This window comes from Crocodylus porosus, unplaced genomic scaffold, assembly GCF_001723895.1.
Source record: "Crocodylus porosus isolate Cpor-Errol unplaced genomic scaffold, CroPor_comp1, whole genome shotgun sequence".
In the NCBI taxonomy this organism is placed as follows: domain Eukaryota; kingdom Metazoa; phylum Chordata; order Crocodylia; family Crocodylidae; genus Crocodylus; species Crocodylus porosus.
This window is the reverse complement of record NW_017728950.1, coordinates 1,065,205-1,086,004: the sequence shown is the minus strand read 5'-3', so window position 1 is coordinate 1,086,004 and position 20,800 is coordinate 1,065,205. Positions and strand designations below refer to the sequence as shown.

The 20,800-nt window shown below is 40.0% G+C and overlaps 1 protein-coding gene across 3 annotated transcripts in view; it reads right to left on the bottom strand.

Annotated features, from left to right (window-relative positions):
• CUNH9orf3 (chromosome unknown C9orf3 homolog) overlaps positions 1-20,800 on the bottom strand; it is a 326,108-nt gene that overhangs the window by 77,457 nt on the left and 227,851 nt on the right. For 2 of the 3 annotated variants that reach the window (XM_019554787.1, XM_019554788.1), the window contains exons 12-13: positions 16,409-16,471; positions 15,710-15,793 (exon numbers count right to left, since the gene is read on the bottom strand). The exons of the other annotated variant lie outside the window; for it this stretch is intronic. In XM_019554787.1, the coding sequence (XP_019410332.1) occupies positions 15,710-15,793; positions 16,409-16,471 (147 nt within the window). The remainder of the gene's footprint in view (positions 1-15,709; positions 15,794-16,408; positions 16,472-20,800) is intronic. 3 annotated transcript variants of the gene reach the window in all.

The following is a 20,800-nucleotide window of genomic DNA, read 5'->3' as shown; positions in this document are numbered from 1 at the left end:
CAACTACAATGTCAGTTTTTCTTTGGATTCATCTTTGAGACAATTACTTTCCTGCTCACCACATGAACAGAACTGGTTTGCCTACAGGTCTGCCATTAAAAACTGGTCAGCTGAAGCATATCCTTTTCTTCCTAGTTCAATATGCAGCATTCCAGTTTGATAAGGAGTGAAAATACTACATTTAAAAATATCAAATGAATTACTAGAACAATTTTTTTTGCAGTTTGAGGGATCACAATAAATACCAATATTCCAATGAACAGAACAGAACAGATACCAGACCCATTGCCTCTCTCTACATCTAGGCATCTCTAAATTTATCCTATGTTTGGCCTTTGTTGAAACAGGCAAAGAAGGATTCCAACTAATACTGATTATGACAGTCATTCATCTGACTACTACAAACTAAAGGGAGACAAGCAGCTGTTAGATATTTCTGATTTTGACTTCAGGCATACCTCGGAGATATTGCGGGTTCGGTTCCAGACCACCGCAATAAAGCGAATATCACAATAAAACGAGTCACACAAATTTTTTGGTTTCCCAGCGCATGTAAAAGTTATGTTTACACTATACTGTAGTCTATTAAGTGCGCAATAGCATTATGTCTAAAAAAACAATGTACATACCTTAATTAAAAAATACTTTATTGCTAAAAAATGCTAACCGATGGAAAAATGGCACCGATAGACTTGCTTGACGCAGGGTTGCCACAAACCTTCAATTTGTAAAAAACGCAATATCTGCGAAGCGCAATAAAGCGAAGCGCAATAAAACGAGGTATGCCTGTATTCCCAATCTCATCTGAACCACTAGTAGTAAGACTCTGTGCAAGTGTCACAATCAATCAGTTATCAGAATTGTTAGCACACTTTGAAAACATTTAGGCAGGGAGATTCCACTCAACCAAACTGCTTTTTCTCTAATAGTGCCTTATGCACTCCACAAACTACCCTGAGAGAGCCATAATCATTTACATCTTGTCAATCTCATCTGTTACAGGAACACTCTCATTCAGGCCTCTACCAGGCCTCTGCAGAAGATTGGAAAAAAAATGTGTTATCTAAAGTGACTAGCGGAAGTTCATTCAGCTTCTGAGAGCTGCAAAGTACCTAGCTACTGGTTTTCATAGAGTGAGAAAGGGATTAACTGGGGAACGTAACTTTGGTCTATCCCATGACAGTTCTAAATGATGCTTCTAGGCATGAAAAGCAGCATCTTAAGTTGACATTTTTTGCCAAGCATTAGCCAGATGTAGACAGAAATCAGTTTGGAAAAGGTATGTACAAATGGTAGCCAGCAGATCCTGGATCATTCATACTCAGGAGGTTTACATTTTGCTAAAATGGCAGCAGGTAGCCAAATTAAGAGTCATACTGCGCACCTGTTTGCATCAGAAGGCACCACTTTTCCATTCAGCTCCGACTGATCAGTGGTCCCATGCAGCATATTAGAGAAGCAGCACCTATTTTAAATCAAAGCTGTAGCAAGTAGCTGGAGCATCTCAGTGGTCCTATACAGCTGGCTGCTGTGGCTATATATATCCCCAGTTTGTTCGCAAGCCCTCATCTTCCTGGGGAGGGGGAAGAAACGACCCTGCAAAGTACCCAGGTTCTACTGTAATGAAAACATTGGTGTCCAAAAGGGAGAGAGACAGCCATGCTCTGAATGTTCCACTGAAGAAAAATAAAGAGTGTTATTCCTTTCACTCCTACCTCTTTTTTCACAAGCAAAAACTCACAATTTTTCTAATTCAGAAAGATTTCAATGAGGTAAGGGACACAGCTTAACTAAGATTATGTTCATTCAGTTTAATGCAGCTCCACATTAACACATCTCTACTTGCATGGGCACAAGAAGCCAAAAAGACACCGTAGTGAAGGACTCTGCCTGCAATATACCCTGAATGTCTGGGCTAATGATGAGAATCAGGGCATATTAACCAAGGCAGAGTCCCATACGACATGGCTATAGGGCTTCCAGGACCCAAGTGTCTCTGTAAAACACTCCACTGTGCCATGTAAACAAACATATACATGCTAGTAAGTTTTCATCATTCTAGAGATGGGTCTAGAAAATGGGACTGCCCTCTACGGGGGTACCATGACATGTACAAAAATTATATAAAGGTGTTCAACTTCAATGTAGAAAGCTGGGAGGACTGTGCAGAATCATATCCAATCTGGAGGGAATACCTGGTGCTAGGTGCAGCTCAAAATGAAGCAGCTTTGATTCAGAGGATGGAAGCAAAGCGAGAAAGAAAGCAGCAGTGTGCTGTAAACTTGGGTTCCAATGGATCTGTGAAACTTGTAACAACCTGTGTCACTCTTGACTTGGACTTGTCAGCCATAAACAGATTAATCAGGCACTTGACTAGACCTCTTACATGTACACCATAATCCAGAAAATCCATGGTTGCCTACTAGTATGGCCTTCATCACTGTAACACTAAGATTTCCTAGTCACTGACGGATTTTTAGTATCACAACAGCCCTTTATGAAAGGAGATGAACAGGATCCTGAGACTTGGCATCAATTATACAGCAAAGAATGCGTGTGTGTGCCTGCAGGGGGGACATGGGAGGAAGACACAAGAAAGGAGACCAGGTTAGGAATGCAGGCAGGGTAACAAGTGATGCATGAAAATGAAGACAAAGACAAAAGATTGAATGTATAGTGTGATGGAGAAACAAAAAGCTAATGGTTAATTCTACATCAGTTTTCCTTTACCAAAAAGTTACCTATAAACAATGTGCTAACCCTAGAGGTAACAATAGGAGAGGTACCAATGTGGAGTGAGGTGGACACACTTGAAGGGAGAGAGAGGCTGCAAACAGATTTAGACAGACTACAAAAGTGGGCAGATGAGAATAGGATGGGGTTCAACGTAGACAAATGCAGAGTGCTGCACCTTGGGAGAAGGAATCCACAGCATATATACAGGCTGGGGAGTTCTCCTCTTGAAAGCACAGAGGAGGAACGGGATCTTGGAGTCATTATTGACTCCAAGATGAACATGAGTTGCCAATGCCAGACCGCAGCCAGAAAGACCAGCCATACCTTGTCATCCAAAGACGCATCTCAAGCCAGTCCAGAGAGGTGATACTCCCCATCTATGTGACTTTGGTTAGGCCACAGTTGGAGTACTACATCCAGTACTGGGCGCCGCACTTCAAAAGGGATGTGGCCAGCCTGGAGAGGGTTCAGAAGAGGGCCACCCACTTGGTGAGAGGGTAGCAGGACAAGCCCTATGAGGAGGGGCTGAGGGACCTGAACCTGTTCAGCCTCAGCAAGAAGAGGCTGATGGGGGACCTGGTAGCTGCCTACAAACTCATCAGAGGAGATCAACAGCAAATAGGTAGAGCCCTTTTCTCCCCAACACCACTTGAGGTGACGAGGAACAATGGTAATAAGTTGATGGAGAACAGGTTTAGGTTAGAGATCAGAAGGCAATTTTTTTACAGTTAGGGTGGCCAAAATCTGGAACCAAGTTCCCAGGGCAGCAGTCCTCGCCCCTACCTTGGGCAAATTCAAGAGGAGGTTGGATATCACCTGTCTGGGGTCTTGTGAACCCAGCATTCATTCCTGCCTGTGGCAGGGGGTCACGCTAGATGATCTGTTCAGGTCTCTCCTGACCCTAGCTACTATGAAACTACTATGAATGTGCCAGTGGCTGCCAGCACTTCTACTGCTGCGCTGTGTCATCTAATTCTGTCAACCACCATGTCACCAAATTTCCCTTTAATGAGTAGCACATTTTCAGCATTAAATTACAAAAAACCCCCAACTTCATAGTAACGGATCGGTTCCAAATTTAATCTTAGTCATACTCAATGTGTGGCAGAAATGCCATTTATATCCAGAGTTCTCATTAAAACAGCAATGCAGAAAAGTCATAGAAACTTATAACAAAAAGAAGACAGAACCCTGCTACACTGCACCACAACTGCCATAAATACAGAAAGGTAACATGTCAAGAAAACAAATGTGCAAACTCCATTTTGGCTGGTACAACGCAAGAAAGCCATCAGCAGCACAACCAAGGAAGAAACAAGCCAAAATTCAGCAGCCAATAGGTCTGTTTTATACAAAAAGAAAAAAAATCCAGCTGAACAAATCAAAGCTATAAGTATATGGAAAGGTGTGTGCTGAAATGAGTGCTTTACCACTGAGAAGAAAAGAGGGTTTTGTTTGTGGGAGTTTTTTTAAGGGGTAAAAAAAGCCCATCTTGGCAGAACCTGTTCAAGACATGCCATATATAAAGCTTAATCTGGCTATATTTTGGACCCCACAAAGAAAATATAGATGAGAACGTTTTGCATCCCAGTTGCTTGTTAAGTCAGTCATATGCTTCATAAAAACTTCAAATAATTCTCATCTTGTAACCATGCCTAATTTAATATGAAAGTCAGAATTTCAGCTCAAACCCTTGGGGCACTCGGCTGGATTACTGTTAAATCTTTGCCAGTACTTTGGAAAAAGTCAGTGCTGCAAAACCCCACCCAATCCACTCCCATACCCCTAACTAAGCCAAGATGGTAATAAATTCAATAAACTGGAGAAATCCATTTGCACTGTGCTAGTGCCTAGGATACCAAGGACATCCTTGTAAGGGCATCTTTGACTTTCCACACTCTCTCCCTTACCTTGTAGCATTAACAACAAACAACATACTTAAGTGCTGAATTCTTCTAACCTGTAACTTGAAGCTAGTATATTCTTAAGTCTTACTTTGAAACATTCAGCAGGCCAATAATGGCGCCAACTGTAATACTTGCAGACAAGAACAGAAGCCTTCCTACTAGCAAAGGAAAACTTCTGGAAAAATACATTTTAATTCTGCTTTTTGCAATTCCTTTCCTCCACCAAAATCCCCCTCCACCAAAATCCACTCCCCCTTTTTTTAACTAATGCTTTGCACAGCACAGCACGTGTTGTTGGCCTCAAAGAAACTATCCATGCTGATGACCATTTAGTGGTTTGGATACTCTCCATTTGGGCACTTATTTGTAATATTTTCCTCACAAACCAGCATATCTATTTTCAGAACAATAAAAGCTAGCATACATTTATCCACCCTCTCCCTAGCTTTCCAGTTTTTAATGTGTTCTATGAATGCCAAACTATTTTACATTTGTTTTGAAGGAAAGTAATCCAGAGTTCATGCCGTTAGGTCCATAATCAGATTTTCATAAACATTTAAAAAAATAATATGGCCAATTAAAACTCAGCACGTGTTATACCTTCCAAAAATTACTCTTTTCATGGCAGCCTGACATAGTGTTCATTTTTCTGACACCCAATCAAAAATATTACAAGCCAGATTATGCAAGTGATTTTGGGTATATTAAAAATCTTCAGATAAAAGGGCTTTCTGAAGTTTTGTCGAAGAGGTAACACATAGTGCAGTGTGCACTGATGATAGTAGATGCATTTAAGCATTGGTTAATATATGGTTTGTAAATAAATATGGAGATGCACTGCAGAGCAACTTGACAAAAGGACTAAAATGATAACATTTGGGATCAAGTAATCCCCTATTTCCAAACTAGCTGTTGTCTTCTTTTGGCACCGTGCAATAACAATTAGCAGTGTTCTGGATTTAAATAGCCCCTTCAATCCATCAATCCTGGCATGCTTTATAAACATTACTTAGCCTCTCAACTAACATATGAGGTAAGGTACTATTAGCTCCATTTTATGCAGGTATAAATGGAGGCACCAAAATCAGATCCTATGACTTCCTCTTTGTAGCCATGGAGGACTCAGCATGGCTTTGGGATACAGACAAGAGAAGAAGAATGAGATTCAATCAGTTTCTACCCTACATACCCCACAGAGTACAGCGCTATAGAGGCTTCTTGGCCCAAATACAAATGACAGATTTTGTGGACTGAGGGACACCAAGCTACTCAGATTCACACTTCTTCCATGTTGGAGGAAAGGGCACATCAACTATGTAGTAACTTCATGGCCTACGTTAAAATACAGTTACGTCTCAAGAGCAAACCAAATAGTTAAATAGGAGTAAATGGCAAAACCTATAGGAGAACCTGGCATTTGTGACTCCTAGATCTGTGCTTTATCTTATATTAGAAGTCCCTATAAAAGGTATGTAGTAAAGCTACAGAGTAAGAAAATAGTGGGACTTCAACAATTATTCTCTCACCAGATTATAACCCAAACCACATACCATGTCCGATTTAGACCAAGATTCAGAACGATGACTAATGTAACAGGCAGGACATTCTTCTATATTAAACCAGTTCAAAATTCTGTGTAATATCATAGCTACTCAAAAACCAAACTGACCCCTAAAATAAAGCTAAAAAAAAAGCATAAAAGAGAACCCCAAATAAACAGCATGCTTTTAGGGCCAGCCAAAGGATTAGTGTTACATGAGGAAATCAAGGTTGACTTTTTAAAATCTAAAAATAATTCTAAGAATGCTTCCTGTCTCAGGGCTTTGGACAAGAGAAAACAAATGAAAAGACTTACTGTCTACACAGCATCTAGGTCATTGGTATTACACAATATCCCTTCTTTAAAAACACACTTCAAACAAATTCCTATACAGGACATTCACAGGCTATAAGTGATTAAAAACAAGTGCAAGATACGAAACACATCCCGGAAGAACAAAACGGTTTGTTTTCAGGATTCCCAATGTCACTGCAACTGCACAGGAAACCAAAGAAAGTTCTACAATCTGACCAACTACTTATGATTAAATTTAGCTCATTAAAATAGAACGCTATTTTAAAAAATGAAGCGCATGCTGAAAATACTCCAGTAGGGTTGAAGATCAAGAGGGAAGAGAAGCACAAATCACAAGATATTCTGAGCCATAGCACACAAACCCCCACATATATATATTAAAGAAAATTGAGCACCAACCATCATTTGGGAAATGTATAGTACAGAATCATCAAATATTTATCCTCTCCTCTATGTTCTTGCTTCTTGGAATCACTTGCTTCTTTCTCTTTACTCTATGCTTTGTGAAGCACACACAGGCATGCTTTTCTCGTGCTTTGCCAGCCCCCAAATACTAGTGCCTGAAAATATTAACACAAAACCTATTTCCATTCAAAAATAATTTAACAATCTTTTATTACACATTGCTATTTCACTTTGTATCACAAGTTATAGAAGCGCTTGTGCTGTCCCTTAGATACTCTAGACAGTTAAATTATAATGCAACATACACAAACACAGAAGTCTACTTTCAACGCCTCTATCCAAAATTATAATTGATTAGAACATTAATAATGGCAAATCTATTATTAATTTATTTCTGTGTGACCTTGGCCAAGTCAATCTCTCTGTGCCTCCTTTCAGTAGCATTGAGAATATATGCAGTAAACGTTTCAGAGCTATTCAGACTTTACAGAAATTAGAACTAGAATTAGAATTAGGAATCTGGTTACAAATCAAAACAATCAATAGCCCCTTAAATTCTGAATGTCTGACTACAAACATTGTTAGCAATTAATTTATCTAGTATAATAAAACAGAAAAAAGGAAGCCAAGTTAGTTTGATAACCCAGAACTGAGGAAATTGAGAGAGAAAGGGTCAATAAAGAGATGATAACTTTGTTTAATAAACTATGAGCTGCAAATTATTATCTGCATGTATTGAACACTACATACTAAGCTGGTTTGGTTGTCTTACAAAATCTGAAGTCAACTCTATACCTTGAGTTTCTCACAAGAGGCCCTGAGGAGAGCCATATCAGGTATAGTAACTGACGGGGAGGGGAAGGCCGGGAAACACAAATCCTGCAACCATGTTAAGGTCTCCTTAAACAAGATAGGGGGAGTGGGGAGGGGGAGGACAGTGGTTTTGTCTATGCTACGGGATAAAAGGAAACCTCTCTAGGAAATTAAGAGACGGCAAACTCCATCTTCAATCAGAAAAGTAGTGGCTTAGAAAAGGGCCTTAAGGAGGGATGATTAAGGCCCTAGTTCAGGAAAACTTTTAAATATGTGAGTAGCTTTGTGGCATCCTCAGAAGTCCAGCCAAAATGCAAAGAAATCTCTTCAATATAAACAAAAACAAAAAGACAACTATATTTATTGCAGATCTGGCCTCTAGTCATTCTTTCTTTAAAATAAACAGGATTTCAAACATGAAAATGTTTAATGCTCTGTAGCTTGATTTCAGTTTTATCCTGCAATCGGAAAGCAAGACTTCACTGGCCTTGGGCTCTAGGCAAGGTCCTTCTCCTTTCTCTCAGATGGCTAAGAAAACCGATTAGAAGGAAAAGTTCTTTTCATGTCTGCAACAAAGACCTGGCACCCTATAAATTTATTTACCATATTCTGTACATGTCCTAGGCAATACATACAGGGCAGAGTTAAAAAAAAAAAAGAGGAAATAAATAAGAGACTTTCTTAAGGCAGGGCAGTGAAGAAGGAAAACAATAACAACAAAACCCCACTTTTCCCTCCCCACTACAACCCCCCCCCCCGCCCAACCTTTTCTTGCATCTTTTCTACTAAACAGTACAATATTACCAATTTTTGTTTTTTCACAAAGGGCTCTGGGCAAACAGGGGGTATCCACAGGCTGAGCTCCCTACAGTGTCAGGACCTTCCTTAACAGAAAAAAAGCAAAGGAAAACATTTAAATTTGCACCCATGCATAGTAAAAGCTGCCTGTTCCAATGCAGAGCCATAGCCGCCTTACATAACTTGAGGTTTAAATGGTTTATTAAATCTCAAGTCCCCCTACAAACCCTACCAATTTACATGTACAATATTGAGATTTCTGTTTTAATGCACATTCTAAATGTAGATATTTACACTGTGCAGATATTTACAACCTGTAGGCAAGTCACCTGCACACGGAGACTGGGTAAGTCATTCAATCTGTATTTGCCAAGGCCAAAATTTGCAGGGAGATGGCATGTGCACAAACTATACATGTATAAAACTTAAGTATTAACATTTAAGGTTTTGATTCAGTGTGTTTAGTATACAACATATGCTAACAAAGATCATCATTTTATCTGAACCCATATTTGGTACCAGTGTCTGTTTCTAAGACTACAGCCACTGAAAAGCAATTTCAGAGCTTTCAAAAATCTTTGAAATGTCTCTGTTATGAAGTGTATGCTTTGTCCTCTGTGTCTATATATTTATTTTAAATGACAACATCTACCCTTCCAAACTATTTTAAATGGACTTTTACAATATATGAACATAATCTAAACAAATAAGAGACAAAGAACAAGGACAACAGCTAAAAACAGTCTCCGTAAAAATGTTAATCCTATTTCTGACAATATGCATTAAATAGAATACTGAAATAAAGCATATACTCGAGCCAGCAGACCATCAAGACTTCTTTGAGTCATTACAGTCAATCACATCAATATGAACTTGGGGACATGTAAATCAAGTGGATTACTCAACCGCCATGCATAAGTCTGTGTTCTAAAAATCCACATGAAATTCCTGGAGAAGAAAAATTATGGAGTGTTTGGATGCTGCTCAACACTTTTCCAAATGAAGTCAGTCAGTCATTCTGGTTTCTAAAATGCGCAAAATGTGACAGATTTCTCTTTCTAGTCCCAAGGCCCAATACATTTTTGCAATTTTACAATTATACAAACACAAAGGGAAAGGAGACATTTGAAAAATATTTTAAATGGCCATGTGCTTTTTTCTTCTGCATTTTGAAGAGAACAAACAGAACAAAATGAGAAAACTCAGCTTATAAAATGGGGAAGAAGGAAATGTAAAGGTGCTGGAAAGGCAAAATGTCACTTACTCACTTTCAGCCATCTAAAATAGGGCTTTGTAAACAAAAAACACTGACAGACCCTAAGTGCACTAGATGGTGCTGCTAAAATAATGCACCTTATTAGTATCATATGATAATGTGCACAAATGTTAACTCATTAAAATGCCTCCAATGAGAATTACTGCCAAGTAAAGTGTCCTAGCACAGAAGTGTAACTAATTCTTCCTACAAATCAAACAACCTCCCCTCTAAAACAGCCTTTTTTCTTTCCTGCACAAACCTTGTGTTTCACATTAAAGTGACCTTAATCTTTCACTGCACAGGAGGGGATGGCTGCTGGCACTGAATCGCTATAATTAACAGTGATGTAATTATCTGTAAACTTTAAACTGTTTCAACACATGGTTGTGTTGGCCCAAGTTCTCCTAATTTAGAAGTGGTCATCTCAGACAAGGAAGGGGAGCTAGTGCATCATACACGTGGCAAGGAGTTGTTGTCACTGCAGCAAATAGTTGGTTTAATGGAAACTGACAGATGGGTATCATTAACAATAATAAAAAATGTCTAAAGAAATGAATTTGATACAGTTGATTCTACAGAACAACGCTTAGACACAAGTATCTGAGCACTGAAAAAGAAAGGAGGATTCCAATATCACACTGTTGTTATTAAGGGGCAATTGAAACCAACATCAGAATCAGGCTCAATTTTTGTTATGACTCCATCAAAAAATAAATTTCTAATTAAATACATGTTTGCATGTACACACATGCACATGCATGAACAAAATATTTCCTTTTTAATGCTGAAGCCACTGTAAAGAACTTGAAGGCTATGATGACAATCTTTATAACTTCAAAAAGCTTTAGTTTTAAAAATTAAGTGCTATACAAATACAGGTATTTGAAGATGTGAAGTTAAATCATAAAATATTTATTTAAATGAGCAACAGTTATATTCATGTACATACTTATGGATACAGAGTGAAATGTCAGGGATATAACTCCATTCTAAAAAAATGATAGAGCACTGTAATTAATATCACAGCATTTATTGTAACAGTTCACATGTATGAGGTACTGCTGAATCTCATAATTGAATTATCTTTCTGTTTGCCTAAGGAATGAAATATTATATGTAGGCCATGAAAGCTTGCTAGAGACTTTGAACGAACCTGCAGGATTTGGCAATAATACCAAAATCTGGCAAGATGCAGATTCTTTTGAACTCTTACACTAATCACTCTCTGTATGGGTCCTCATCACAGTTTTTTGACCAGCGGTATATAAGTACTTTAGGAACACAGAAGTTGCTTCACAGAATTTGTGAATTAAGCAAGAAAATTCAATACTGTTTTGAAGTTAGAAAAACCCTATATTAAAAAAGAAAATATAATATAAATATGTCATATCTATACAGCCACCCATATTTATGTCATCTGGGGCTAATGCATTAAATATTATATGCCTCCTTTGACTACTATTTGCTTCCCTCCATTTTTACATGTTGCATGTAAAAGCTCAAAACCACAGTTATATATTAAAACAATGATGGAATCCAGTTATTCTCTTTCAGTTACATGGGTTAATTTGTACTCAAATTATGAAAACAGCTTTATTATATTATTAGGAACTTAACCCAGAGTTTCAGAATCAGGTTTTTCAGGTTATTGTCAGAACTTGAAATATTGCTGATAATTGCAGGTCTTTGGAGTAAGAAGAAAACAAATAATCATCAACAACAAAAACTAAGACAATATCATCTTTGGTAACCAGAAGATTTACAGAGATGAAAAAATCCTATTTCTAAGGAAACAGCATAAAATATTCTGCAAAAATTGAATCATCAGTCAAAGATTCAAAAGAAGACTTAAACTAAAAGGTTAGAAAAAATATAAGTGCAACTCTGATAAAGGACATTTATTGTCCTGATTATTTATTTTGTACATGCCCTTCAGAGTCATTTCACATTCCTGGTGCACTATTCTAGTACATTGATTCTCCTACTCAGAAGACATCCATTGTTTTCAAAAAGTAGCTTGCACATTCATTTTCAAATTCCAGGCATCTGAGGCAACACTGATGCTGAAATCTGGGGTGAACCAACATTCAGAATTTCTAGTCTACTAATACAAAAATTAAATATTTTCCTTCCCTCTGTAGACTCAGATCGCATGCACACTGTGAAACTGCTAAACTAAAAAGTTATTTTCTTCTGGGTAGTCCTCAGAACTGGCGAGAGTAGTGGAATTTCTCTCTAAATAGGTACAGCCCAGTATAGCAATACTATTTATCAGATTCAGAGGATATTAGGAATTTTAAAGGATCAATTTTTAGAGTTCTACCCTACAAAATGTTCCTATGCTGTACATTTTCTGTCCTGATCCACACTAGTAATCTGTTAGATCTACTTACTAGCTCATAGTTTGGGTGACGAGACAGCAAAATTAGGAAGATCTACTGAGAAGACAGGAAGGGCAGTATGAGGGAGGAGCAGGAGTGAACATATACAATATAGAGGGTAAAAAAGAGATTGAAAATCAGTGGCAATGGACTACTGTCAATGGAATGCAGAGGATAAAGGGGACAGAATTCAAGAGATGCCATGAAAAGGCAGTCACGGGAACTAAAAGTAAAGAGAAAACGGAAGAAAAGTATCACAGGAGTCTGAAAAGGAAGAAGAGGATGAAAAAAACTAGAGATTACTGAAGAAAAGGTAAAGCACTAGACAGAAAGTGACAAGAGCAAAGAGGAAGCTGGAACAGGGAAGAAACAAAAATGCAAGAAATGTGCAAGGGACAAACAAATGTAAAATAAAGATAGCATGAGAAGACAGCCTAGGAAAATGAGAACTTGTAATTACTGATTTAGAAACTAGCTCTCATCTACAGCTATTTGTTATATCGTCTTAATTCATTCTGCTCTGCTCCATAGCAGAGCAGCACCACATTTTTAGACAAGCTTCTCTGCTGTTGTTTTGCACTACACTGGAGTGCAGTTACCACTGCTGTTACAACAGCTCATAGTCAGCAATCGATATCTTCAAACACTCTTTTTAAAAAGTATATATTAAAAACCGGCTCTTGAAAACTTGACTCCTAAGAGATAGTTTGGTGCCCCTGCAATCCCCTGCCTGTTTCAACAATCTTCCCTCATAAACATTCCCCTTATTCTAAAAAGGGATAATTACCCCTATTCAATATTCTGCACTTGGTTGCAAAAGAGCCGCTTTGTTTTCTTGGTGTCGTGCAAGAGAACTGAAAATGTAATTTTCCTATTGTAATGGAATGAAAACAATGGGCAGAGGAAAAAGTCAGCTGCCCTAGGAAAAATTTACAAGGCACAATAAATGAGTTTAGTCCATGCCCCAGAGGATAAGCAAAAAAAAAAAAATGCAGTTCAGTTTTAAAGCTGTGGCAAAACACACTAGGTAACTTTATTTGAACTAGAATGGTGATATGTGCCTAGCCAGCTGGTGACAAACACTGCTTTTCTGTTGACTCTCTTCCCCTTGCTTCTCTCCTCCCATTCCATGTCCCCGCCCCTACCATGCATCTTTCTTCAAAGCCCCCTTCATTTTACACTGCTCCCTGCTAAGGAACAGCATGTACATTTTTGTTTGAAATGGTTTCTGGTGGTTTTGGACTCCAGGATGGACACAGTCAAACATGTAAGCACAGCTCGGCACCATCTTCACTGACTAGCCAAATCATGTCAGAAACTATTTCAGTTGGAACCAAGTTTGAAATCAGGTCTTTAACACAGTTTAGCTGGGCCAGAATCTCAGAGATCTTTCCCTTTTATTGTCCCTTTAAAGCCTCCAGTCCCTTCCTCAACATCCAGCATTGCAGCCATCACCCTTCAATGTGAAGAACTCCACGCTGCAGGCCTTGTCAATTCTGTTTCTGTACCAGACAGGAGGTCAGTGATAAACACTTCTCCCTTCCCCTGGGGTTGCCAGATAGCACTCTGAATCTTTGCTGGTCAGCAGAGTGATGGACTGAGAATCATTAATATTTATGTGTATAAGAGGAAAGTGTATCCATTTCCCATTAATTTTATTTCAAATTTCTCTATAGGGCTACAAAGAACCACCATTGAAAAAGATCCATTGAGCCTTTACACTATTTTTACATCCAATTTTTTTTTTTAAATACAGTAAATATTTACATTTCTAATAAGGCTTCTCTATGTTCCAAAGTTTTATCATTTTAACTAAACTGGTGTAATTATAATAGGAAAACCTCTACAGTATGAAAAAAAATTATAGTACTGTACAATTGCTCATACTGGCAAACAACTCACACAGAAAGTGTAATAAACTATAATAGTTTAAGGTTCCTCTACACCAGTCTGACTGTGTCTAAACTAGAGGCAGTATAACTAGTTTAGCTTCAAAAAAAAAAAAAAAAAAAAAATGAAAGAAATAAAAAGTAAGGAAAAATCATGTCCCCACCCAAAAGAGAGCAGTACAAAATCTGTTTGTAGACCATGCCCAACAGTACCTGAAAAATGAGGCTTTTCCTCAAGTTACCACTTTCACACCATACGTTATTTTAGTTTATACTTTTTGCTTTTTAAAAAATAATTAATTAACCCTAGTATAATTCTCCATTGTATCTGAAATACAAAAAACTGTATGTAAGCCTTCCCCTCACGTTATCAGTTAATACAATAATTTAGTGATATGCCTGCATAGACCAGAACTTACACATTAGTTTGTTTCTCTAATATGCAAAAATGCATGCATTATTCTTTTACTGTATGGCCTATCCCTATTACAAAATAAACTAAATTTACCCATTTTTAGCAATTGCATCCCTTAAATTGATGAAAAAACTAGCATGTCACACATACAACAACAACGCACTTTGTAGACGTTTGTCAAATACTGCAATGCCCATACTAAGGCAACACATCCCAGTAGTTGGCAGCCATGCTATCAGCAAGAATTTGGCTACAGAATCAGCGGTGATTCATCATACATTCTAGAAGCACTGTTGAAGCAGCAAAATAACACACTGCTATTTTAATCCTTTAAAGCTAGCAATAATCTTCTAAAAAAATATTAAAAACCGGTCTCAGTAAATTCAAAATAAGGAAAAATAAAATGAAGGTTCTGGTAAAACATTTCAAAATGGATTTTTATTTATTAGTGCTAAGTGGTCTCAATAGCAACACTTTCAAAAAAAAAAGTTTAATAAATGTTAAACGTTTTCTATAAAACAGGAAAAGCAGCTAGTCACTTACCTCGTTACCCTGTAAATTTAAGGTTTAAAATTGTGGTAGTCTTATAGCAGAACTACAAATAAAAAAATAACCTGATTAAAAATATTTTGAATCAGTTTAGAAGATAAGTCAAAGAAATGTTTTTGTAGAGGCTTTGGAGTAAACACCAATGTAGAGCAGCCATGTTTTTATGGATCTTTCTCCGCTACAAATGGAAGATGCTTTCAAAGTGCATATTAAAAAGTATCAGCAATGTGTAGTGAAAATATTTATTTCTGTACTTTTGTCTCACTTGCCCGCAAGCACCCATTACTTTTTTTATTACCCTATCCTGAAGAATTAAAAAAAAAAAAAGGCATTTTCTAACTGACCGTAACTGAACTTTTTTTTGCAGTGACAAATAATAGGGCAGGAACTGTCAATAACCTTTCAAGTACTACTGCATTTTCTAACAGAAGTGTTCAGATCTTTCCTTCTCAAAATGCCTGTGTTAAACAGAAATGTAGTTTTTATCTCAACTGATTACGGAATTCCTGTTAGATTATGTATTTCTTTACATAGCAAATATACAGAGAGGCATTAAAACTTTTTCTTGTGCGTGGTGTTTTAAGTACCCAGTCAGCGCAGCTTACAAATGTTTCTTTTCAGCTCTGTGAAGAGTGTCCCGTAAATGCATTTAGGATGTACCACCTCTCTTCCGATTATATAAGTACACGTCAAGAGCCCGTACCTTTTGGAAGGCTACTTCATCCTCACCCCTCTTCCTTTTGCTGCCTTTTCTGGCTCTCCGGTTTACTTGAATCCATTTTGCGACCTGCAGTTCAAAACCACAGTGCTTTTTAAAGAGGAAAAGATGTTACCTGAGTGCAGCTACTCAGCATGAGTAAGAAACTATAAGCACAGTTTTCCATTGCTTCATTGGGGTGGGGGGGAGGGGGGCAAAAAAAATCCCACTTTTCCAGTCTAGAATGACAGGTTCTTAGGTAATGCAGTTAGTTGCTTGTGCATGGTCAAACTAGGTTTTCTTCCTTCATCTCCTACAGCGACTTTTCCTTCCTTTTTTTAACCTCTCTAATGCAACCTCACTGTCGAGCTTAAGTATTTTAAGCATCAAGAAAAGACACGGCTCATGCCGTGAAGTAGCAACCGTCTCGCTGGTGCGTGCCCAGACCTTATGAAAAAAAGCCTCCGCTGCTTGCAGAGGGATGTCCACCCACCCACCCGCTCAACCCTTGCTCCCGGGTGGCAGCGCCAACTTTCAGCGAGCAGGCCCACCTCTGTGCAAGAAATAACACGGGGGGTTGGGGACCGGTCCTCTGAGCAATGCCTTTTCCTTAGGGGCGAGGTGGGGGGGGGACCTGGGAGGAGGCGGAAAGGGGCAACAAAGCATAGACAGCCACTAACTGCAGAAGCCCGGGTCTCTCCTCACCTCGGCAGTCACTTGCTGGACGAGGCGACCCTCCTTCCAAGTGCGACTCTCTTCCAGCAGAGGCTACAGGGAGGGGAGACATAAAAGGGCAGGTTTACTCGGGCTTCCTAGGCTGCAGCTTGGGTGCAAAGAGGCTCCTCTCCTTCCCCCCACCCCTTCTCACATCCCTCCCTCCTTCCCTGCCCCCGGCATCGGATGCAAAACTTTGCCGTGTCCCGGCGGGATGGCGGCGCGGGCTCGCCCCCTCCCCGGCGCCCGGCGCAGGGCGGCGTTACCTCAGCGGCCGCCCGCACTGCCCGCTCCCCCGGCCGCGCTACGCCGCGGAGCCGCTTCGGAAATGAAACACCTAAGCTGGGTGCCCCGCACTCCGGCCTCCGCCAGCCTCGGCGGGGAGGAGGAGGAGGAGCCTGCCTTAAAGATGTAGAGGCTGGGCTGCGCCCTCCCCTCCCCTCGGTCCGGGCCGAGGTGCTTCCCCCGCCGCCAGCCCCGGCTCTGTGGGCGCGGGTCAGGGGCTTCCCGGGAGCTCGTGGCCGCCTCCGGAGAGGGATCAGACACCGCCTGCACTGCTCCCCTCCACAGCAATGTCCGGGGTGTTTTCTTCCCCGCAGCATCTAATTTACATCGGACTGACATTTCCAGTCATTTGAACGTGCACAATCTTGCAGGGTGGTTCTCGCGGAGCCGGGAGTTATTTCCGGGAAGAAAGGAGGACTCCGTTTATGAAGCAGTTAAACAGCTTGATTTTTTTTTTTTTAAGGGATTCACATCTACCCTCACTTCATCCAGTCAGGTGATTTCCACTGGAGACTCTGAAGGGCATTTTAAAAGCAATAACTGAGTTAGCTGTGTGCTTGCAGCCCTGCCCTGTCTAGGAGTCAGGTTATATAGCACAGCGCACGTGTCACTTCGGCCCCGATTCAGCCAAAAAGCTGTGCTAGGGACCATCTCCCGCCAGTGCACGTATTTAATCTCCCTGTGCCTGAAGCAGGGTGTTGGTGCCCGAGCACTTGCAAAGAACAAATGTTTCCAACTGTTTAGTTGGTCTAGTAAAAGATATCACATTTACCCAAAGAACCTCGTCTGCTTATTTAATCCAGGTGTTGGTTTTTGTGGCTCTGTAGCACTGGCTTCTCCCTCTGACAGTTTCCCTTTGCTCTGCAAGTGATAACTACTTCCCTTTCAAATTCATTAACAAAAATGAGATTCAGCTCCAGCAACAGTTCTAGCTTGGACTGGGACTGCTGCTTTCTCAAACCTGGTGCTTTTAAAGCACCTGAAGCCTGAAAGTTTCTCTTCTTGCTCTGCCAAGGTTGTTCCAGCAAAAGATACTCACATGACAAATCTTGCTAAATGCAAGGGCAGTAGGCTGAGTATCAGAGGACTGTCCCCGTGCATATATACAAAACATTCACATATGCAAAACATTCAGATATAGGAGATACCCATTATACAATGGCACCAAAAATCATGCACAATGGTCAAGAAATTGTATAATTTTATTACAAACAACTTGTCCAGGCACCTATACCCACTATTTTGCATTTCTGGTAACTATGCTGGAAGTTCATAGACTCAAAGTGTTCCTATAAAAAGAGCTACCAAGTGAGGTTCTACAAGTATGGGATTTAGGTACATTTTTAAATGCTTTCCTTGAACTGGCAACTTAAAACTGGATATAAAGAAAAGGTGAAATCAAGCAATTTATGCCAGAGAAAATCTGAATGTTGAAAATTCATAAATCAGGATTTAGTACCATATTTGAACACTGTTATATACAATATACACAAAAAGGACAACTTTGTAAAGTAATCATGTGGGACATTTACACACCTACTGGTAAGGTATTTTAAAGCTTTTTAAACATACTTTTTACTCAGCTGTACTTAGAAGAATTCCTTCAAAGCCTCAAATAGAAAGCAAGCATCAAAGTAAGTATTTTATAGAATTAGATAGACTCTGTAAACAGATGTAAGTAAATAAGGTAGGTCAAATTAGTGCCTACTAAATCTTCACAATATCCCTTTAACTTTATCACTTTTCTTTTAAAAAAATCTGTCCTACCCTTTTTCCTTTATTGCCACAACATCCTTCTTTCAAGATCAAAGCCTCAGATCAAAGCCAAGATCAAACTCCATGCTTTAAATAGAAGCAACTTTGCCATGAAGTATTACACAAAGAAGAACTTCTTAATAGAGATATCACAGCAGAAAATCTTATTTCAGTCTTTTATTTCACACTCACAACAGAACTACTTAAAAAGGACGTTGACATAGCAATTGTGTTTTATACAAACACAACAGATCTGCTAGTGAGTGGTAGCTCTGAAAGCTGCCATAAGCTAACACTTTAGCTCCCTGTGCATTCAAATGGAGAAAGAATATCAGAGCATAGTTCAAAAAGAGAACAATCATAAATCTGAACAAGAAAATTAAACTGCTGACAGCACATTTAATTTAGTGCAACTACCTTAAAAAACCCACAGAAAACACTTGGATAAGTTTACAGCCTAAATCAACCTTTTTGCACACAGATATTTTTTGGAAGGTCATGGTCAAGAAACTGAGATTGTCCTAAAATATTTTTAAAACAATTGCACCTCCTCTTCCATCATGAGAGAGAGGTCCAGGGAAAACAGAGTTACAAAGGACACAGTATCCCCCGCACACTTGCCTTGGGGATCTTTTAGGTAAATACAATATGTATAAGCATGAAAGGCTGCCTTCCTTTTTTATGCCAATGGAGTCACAGCCATTGGGAGAACTGCACAGGAACAATAACAATTTAAAATTACGATGATGATGATGATGATCCTGCCTGGATGTTAGTTCCCAACCATGTTTTCAGATCCAATCATGCTGCATACTGTTCACTACCTTAAATAATCTTCAAAGAGTGCAATTCATGCACATGTCTGGGGTAAGTGCTGCAATGCCTAGGCCCCTTCCAGTCTGGCATCTTCCCAGTGAATGACATTGGGATAGAGAGGGGGTGATGCTATCCCAGAGCTGCTCTCAGATGTTATTTTCTTTCCTGCCATGACTTAGATCTACTTTCAGTTAGGGAGTTAGTTCCACTTGGTGATAAGTCCAGGCCTGCTGGAGGAATTTCTTCGTGGGGCTCTGCCTTCCCTACACTCCACCCTTACTGGGATCTGGGTCAGGCCCTCCAAATTGATCCCCTGCAAGTCAACCAGTCAGGTCTATTTTTCACCACTGTCTGCATAGGGATGCTCATTTGCTCTCATCAGTGAACTAACAGCACTCCAAGATAAGACAACTGAAGTCAATTTACCCCACTCAATAACTGTGTCATAATGGTACATTGGCTGATGTCCTTAGCTGACTCAAACAGATGGGTTTATCTTAGCCCACCCCGCTTCATCCAAGGGTTCGTAGATTCATAGATGCTAGGGTTGGAAGGGACCTCAACAGATTGTCAAGACGGACCCCCTGCCTAGGCAGGAAAGAGTGCTGGGGTCAGATGACCCCAGCCAGATGCCTATCCAGCCTTATCTTAAAGACCCCCAAGGTAGGGGAGAGCACCACCTCCCTTGGAAGCCCATTCCAAATTTTGGCCACCCTTACTATGAAGAAGTTTTTCCTGTTCCTTGTCACCCCAAGAGGTGAACAGAGCATCTCTGATCCCTTGCTGTGTCCCCCTAATGAGTTTGTAGGTGGCCACAAGATCACCTCTCACCTTCTCTTGCAGAGGCTGAAGAGGTCCAGGTCCCTCAGTCTTTCCTCATAGGGCATGTCCTGTAAGCCCCTAATTATATGAGTGGCCCTCCTTTGGACCTTCGTGAGGCTATCCACATCCTTCTTGGAGTATGGCGCCCAAAACTGGATGCAGTACTCCAACTGCAGTCTTACCAATGCCGCATAGAGGGGAAGTATCACCTCCTTGGTTCGATTCATCATGCATCTGCTGGTGCATGATAAAGTACAGTTAGCTTTGCTGATGACTTCATCACACTGATGACTCATGTTCATCTTGGAGTCCACTATGACTCTGAGATCCCTTTCTCCTTCTGTGCTGCTGAGAGGGTACCTTCCCAGCCAGTAGGTGTGCTGGATATTTTTGCGCCCTAGCTGCAGCACTCTGCACTTGTCCTTGTTGTACTGCATCCTATTATGTACTGCCCACTTTTAAACCTGTTCAGGTCTGCCTGTAATCATTCCCTACCCTCCCAAGTGTGCATTTCACCCCACAATTTAGTATCATTTGTGGACTCCCACAAATATCAGGGTTCATCAGTGGCAGGTCCTGTCAGACCAACCTGGTGGCCTTTTACGATCATATCACCAGATCGTTAGACGCAGGGGTAGCAGTGGATATAATCTTCCTGGACTTCCGGAAGGCTTTTGACACTGTCTCTCACCCTGTTCTCATTAA